The sequence below is a fragment of the Frankliniella occidentalis genome, unplaced genomic scaffold (assembly GCF_000697945.3).
Source record: "Frankliniella occidentalis isolate FOCC.00 unplaced genomic scaffold, Focc_3.1 Scaffold240, whole genome shotgun sequence".
Taxonomy (NCBI): domain Eukaryota; kingdom Metazoa; phylum Arthropoda; class Insecta; order Thysanoptera; family Thripidae; genus Frankliniella; species Frankliniella occidentalis.
The window spans coordinates 336876-342237 of NW_026267366.1; the positions used below are offsets into that span (position 1 = coordinate 336876).

Below are 5362 nucleotides of genomic sequence, written 5' to 3' on the forward strand. Positions count from 1 at the left end.
GGGAGAAAAAGAGGGAGGGAGGGGGAAGACAGAGAGGGGGGGAGAGTGTGTGTGTGGTCGAGCATTGGAAACTCAACGGCGGATCAGCTATACTATCGGGGCGCCTCTCGCGCCGCTTTGAAATCGCGCACCCCGAACGTCGGCAGCCGCTGCACAGACACATCTACCGCACCACAACATGCACCCCAGACCCCGCCGCCGCCGTCGCCGTCGTTCCAAGAGCTGGAGACGCGTTCCTGGAGCAGCCGAGCGGCGGCGGCCTCAGCATGAGCATGAGCTAGCCTCAGGTGCCGCCCCAGGGAGATATGGCACAAGATGATCGCACTGCGCAGTGACACGCAAAAGCGGAGGGGACGGCCTCGCCTGCCAAACACAGACGAGCGAGTCCGGGGGGGCTAGACCCCGCCGCTGCCGTGTGTGTGTGTGTGTGTGTGTGTGTGTGTGTGTGTGTGTGTGTGTGCCTGTGCACCGCCAACAGACCAACGGCAGACGGCGCGCGGCGTACACGAGACCCTGCGCAGCTACGGACGACGACGACGACGACGCCGACGACGTTGACTCGAAAAACTTTGTCGTGCGCGGCCCGCGCGCCCCCTTTTCCCTTTTTCTTTTTTCATTTTCTTCGCCTGCGAGACCCGACCTTGGCGGAGCGGCGGCGGCGGCGGTCCCCGCGCCCGCGCTCCTCTCCTCTGCCTCGTCCGCTTTGCCAAGAGCAATTTAAATACAATTAAACTTTGAGAAGACGCCTGGCAACCATGCATGGGGGGCGGCGCGCATGGGGGGAAAAACGCGCGCGCCGTCCCCTCGCCGTGTGCCAAGGACCTTCCAGGCGGCCGCTCCCCGCCCCGCCCCTTTCCCATGGCACTATGCCCGGCCGTGGCAGAGAGTCCGTCGTGAGGGGCGGGCGGAGGGCGGGCGGAGCCCCGTCCTCGTTTTGGAAGCCACCCCGAGCCACCCCACCGACGACCTGGCCTGGCCCGGAGTGGCGGGTGGGTGGCGTGGCGTGGCGTGCCCTGGCGCAGCGACACTCATCCCGCTACACGCGCGCCCGCCCCCGGGGCGCGACCTGACGCACCGTATGCGCAGCGGCTCAACCTGAATGGAACGAAACGAAACGCAAACAACAGGAGAGGGGGTCCCTGCGCCAGGTAATGTTGAACTCACAGAAGGTCTCGATAAATTATCATTTTTTATAATTTATTTACAACTATTTTTGTATAAAACACAACAATGTATCATGAAGTGACAACAACGACATGACTGCTTGACTGCCTTAGCTGGTGTATGGTTTCACAGGCCGTGCCACGGCTCACGTACCCGGCGGGGGTTTGGTTCGTCTGTCTATTGTACGGACGCAGTTGGATAAGCGAATACTGGCAAAAAAGGACAACAACAAAATAACAATGATTTCCCAACTCTCGTCAAACATCCAACTGGGAAGTGCGCGGAAGGCATTTTATTTTAGACAAATGTACAACAGTCAGAGGACGTAATGAGCGACGAAGTATCGATAATTTGAGCAGAACAATAACAGACTTTGGAGCATCGAGCGGGGGGCCAGCCCGGGACAGCCGCCCCGCGCACAAAGCTCGCCCAGTATGTCGCCCACTTCAAGAAAGTGGCTGACATACTGCTTTAAAATAAATACTCTACCTATCTACCTACCTAGATTATAACATTAAAACCTGTATAAACTTACAATTTTAATCCAGATGATGAAGTCAAACATTGCTACACTGAGATTCCTTACACTAAGACACAAAATGGCAGCTTTCTTTATTACAGGACCAATAATAATCGACAGTGTAGAAGGGCTGGATAGCAAAGTCAAGTTTACCTGAGAATATATATTTAAAATAAATTTTAACTGTGACATAAACCAGGTGGTTGTTTAACCCAGCTCACTTATGTAGTTATACTGTACCGCATGCGCGAGTGCGAGCGGGTTGCCTACACGCTCGACCCGTAAGTTAGCGGGGTTAATCAGCCACCTGGTAATATGCGAGGAGTACGTTTTCTTTTTCTTGTGGGGACCAACTGCTTTGTCTTTGAAATTACAGGTGAATTAAGAAAACAGAAATATGCGAATTCATAGAAATAAGTTTCGTTCAAACTTTTAAAATCTTAAATTATCAACGCTTTAAGATTGCAAAGTTGACACTGCCCCGCGCCTCCATCGCGCGCGGTGTGACTACGGCCGGTGACTGGTTGGTCTCCTCCTCGCGCGGTGCCGCAGTGCCGTCAGCGGGAACACGAAGCAGGCCAGGACGGCGAAGGTGGCCCAGAACACGGCCAGGGCGATGGCGGGCCAGGCGAGCGCCCCAGGCTCGGGCCAGAGGGCCGCTTTGGTCGCCGCCGGACCCACGGGGCTCGCAGGGCCCACTGGGCCGGCCAACAAGGCCAACGCGGCCGCGTCCAGGCTGGGCCCGAGCCCGTGGTACTGCAGCGCGGCGGTCACGTTGGGCGGCGGGCACGGCAGTTGCACGATGATGTCCTGGTGTTGCACCTGTAGGGCGGCAGCAAGGCACGTCATCAGACCCACGCACACAGCAGCAGGAGTGCGCCTCGCTGTCTGCACTCACCTGCTTGTTCCTGCACATGATGTTGGCCACGCTAGCGGCCACCACGTCCGACGCGTACTCCCTCCGCACCAGGGTGGGCAGCACCCAGCGCATGGGAGAGCCCAGGGCCGCGTACTGCAGCCAGGGCTCCATGTCCCGCTCGTGCAGCAGCGGGCCCGAGAGCAGCGCCAGCGGCAGCAGCACCAGCCCCGCCACCAGCCCGGCCGCACGCCGCGAGCGCAGCGTGGCGCTTAGCGCCACCAGCAGGGACTGCAAGGCCACCAGGTACAGCAGCGAGTAGCCTATGGGAGAGGAGGGCACGCCGTCAGCTTGCATCACCGTCACCGTCACCGGGTCCACCGCCGCCCCCTGACATGAGCCGCGGACGCGCTACCGACCTGTGTAGATGTAAAAGGCGTTGGGGTCCGTCGCCTGGTTCTGCAGGCCCGTCATGGTGTACGCGGGGACCACGTAGCCCGCCCAGATGATTGCCGACGGCACCAGGCCGTACAGGATCTGGCACAGGATGTACACCAGCCGGCCGTACAGGCGGTCGCGGATGTCGTCCGCCACGGCCCGCCACCAGGTGTCGCCCCAACCCGCCTGCTGCAGCAACAGCGGCCACGGCAGCACCACGAGCATGGCGTACAGGTAGCCGATGCGGTCGCCCAGGAGGAGCTGCGGGTCGGAGGCGGCCACGTCCCACCAGACGACGCCCAGGAAGAGCGACAGCCCCACGGCCAGCACGAGGTGGGCCAGCCAGCGGGAGAGCGCGCCGGGCTGCGCGTACACGGTCCAGCACACGAGCAGCGCCGCGGCCTGCTTGAGCACGTTGGCGGAGCGCACCGAGGGCGGCAGCCCCGCGGGCGCGCCCGGGTCCGACAGCGGCTCCTCGCGCCGCCGGAACACGTCGGCCAGCTGCTCGATGCGTTGGCTCGACTCGAGCATGGCCTCAGCGGACAGGTCGTCCAGCGTCACCAGGTCCACTGCAACACAAGGGAAATAAGGCCGCTGACGTCAGGAACAGGGCCATCGCGGCACCCAGTCAGCGCAGCTGCGCAGCGGCGACACTCACGGTAGTAGTCCGAGGGGTTCTTGTACGACGGGCAGGGGTACTCTGCGCTGGCGAAGTAGGGCAGCATGTCCCGGCGGCGCCCGCAGAACATGAGGCGGCCCTTGGACAGCAGCGCCACGCGCGACAGCATCGTGAAGATCTCGTACGTGGGCGGGTGCATGGTCATGACCACGGCGCGCCCCGTCACGCTGCCCGCCGCGTTGCCCGCCCACTGGCGCAGGAACTCGACGAGGAAGAACGTGTCGAAGATGTCCATGCCGGCGGTGGGTCTGTCCAGCACCAGCACGTCCGTGTCGAGCAGCAGCTGCGCCGCGACGGCCAGCCGCCGCTGCTCCGAGGTGGTCAGCGACCACACCTTGGTGTGGCGCACCTGCTCCAGGCCCAGGTCCTCCACCAGGGCCGCGACCTGAGAGGAAGAGAGAGAGTGTGTGTGTGTCAGAAAGGTAGAGAGCGGTGGGGGTCGAGCCGCGCGCCCGCAGACCCACACGATGCGACCCGCTCGACACGGGCGCGCGACGGGACAGTGGCTTCCCGCCTGGCTCACCCGGTCCTTGGTGTCCGTCTTGGCGCCCTGGTAGCCCGGCTGCCGCAGCCAGTTGGTGAAGTACAGGGTCTGCTCCACGCTCAGGTACGGGTTGAGGGTGCGCTCGCTGCGCACGTACGCCACACGGTTGCTGAGCGACCGCCTGGGCATGCACTGCCCGTTCAGCAGGATGTCGCCGTGCACGCGGCCCGCGAGTCGCGACGGGCAGCCGGCCAGGGTGTCGAGCAGCGCCGTACCCTCCTCCGCTGAAAATGCGATAAAAATATTTTTGTTAGACTTAATCAAACACAATCACATATTTTTAAAGCCAAAGATTAACGATGGGAAAGAACAAATAACCTTGCCCGTGGGCAAAGGCCTGGTAGGTTGCGTGACGGTCCTTACCGGAGGTGGCCATGATAGCCATGAGCTCGCCGCCGCGCACCTCCAGGGAGACGCCTTGCAGGAGCAGCTGGCGCTTGCTGCGCCGCGCCTCCACCTCCAGGCCGCGGACCTGGACAAAAACACAAAATAACAGCATAAAATGAGCGGCGGGTTATTTCTCATACTCAACGCGCGACGCATGGCTGGGTCTGGCTATCTTTTTAGCGAGTTCCCGAGGGAGCGGCCCGGGCTGTGAGGCGAGGCGGGGCAGTGGCGCCGCACGCTACAGGCGACCCTCCTGGCCGAGGCTTTTGGAAATGAAACAAACGCCTCTTACCTGCAGGTGGGGGTAGGGGAACGGGGTGCTCTCGGCGCCGTGGCCCAAGTCGGGCAGGCCGGGGCCGTGGCCGAGGCCGGGCCCGGGCCCCGGGTAGTACGGGTGGCCGAGGTCGGACATGGCGGTGACCTTTGAGGCCGCCCCGTCGTCCAGGTGGGAGTGGGCGGATAGCCCTCGCCTGCTGAGCGCCAGGGAGGCGTGCGACCCCGCCTTGGACATCGGCCTCCTCCTGCAAGCAATCGGGCAAAATCAGACGGTGCAAAGGGCAAGGCCAGCGCAGGCGGTCAGGGCAGGGCAGGGAGGGCAGGGCGTGGCAGGGCACGCCTGGCGCTGGCGCGGGCGCTAACTCCAGGGGACGCCGGCCACGGCCAGCGCCCAGCACCCGCCACAAAGTGCCTCCTCCTGCAGCCAGGACGGCAAGGCCTGCCCGCACGTGGCCGCTGCATGGTTCAAGGCCCCGACACTTTATAGGACCCACAACA

General features: G+C 62.6%; 1 protein-coding gene across 1 annotated transcript; it reads right to left on the reverse strand.

Moving 5' to 3' along the window:
• Nucleotides 1–1179: 1179 nt before the first annotated feature.
• Nucleotides 1180–5140, reverse strand: LOC113210202 (ATP-binding cassette sub-family G member 5). The gene is made up of 7 exons (XM_052273025.1): nucleotides 4881–5140; nucleotides 4565–4673; nucleotides 4181–4425; nucleotides 3637–4042; nucleotides 2960–3547; nucleotides 2583–2863; nucleotides 1180–2506 (listed from the first exon to the last, which is right to left on the reverse strand). The coding sequence occupies exons 1-7, from the start codon at nucleotides 5097–5099 to the stop codon at nucleotides 2192–2194; spliced, it is 2163 nt and encodes a 720-aa protein (XP_052128985.1). The 5' UTR covers nucleotides 5100–5140; the 3' UTR covers nucleotides 1180–2191.
• Nucleotides 5141–5362: the final 222 nt, after the last annotated feature.

Excerpts from the sequence above, each read along its gene's own strand:
- LOC113210202 (XM_052273025.1), bottom strand. The coding sequence starts at position 5,099 with ATGTCCAAGGCGGGGTCGCACGCCTCCCTGGCGCTCAGCAGGCGAGGG. Across the intron at positions 2,864-2,959 it reads CGCCTTTTACATCTACACAG|GCTACTCGCTGCTGTACCTG; the intron begins GTCGGTAGCGCG and ends CCTCTCCCATAG. Across the intron at positions 2,507-2,582 it reads TCATGTGCAGGAACAAGCAG|GTGCAACACCAGGACATCAT; the intron begins GTGAGTGCAGAC and ends GCCGCCCTACAG.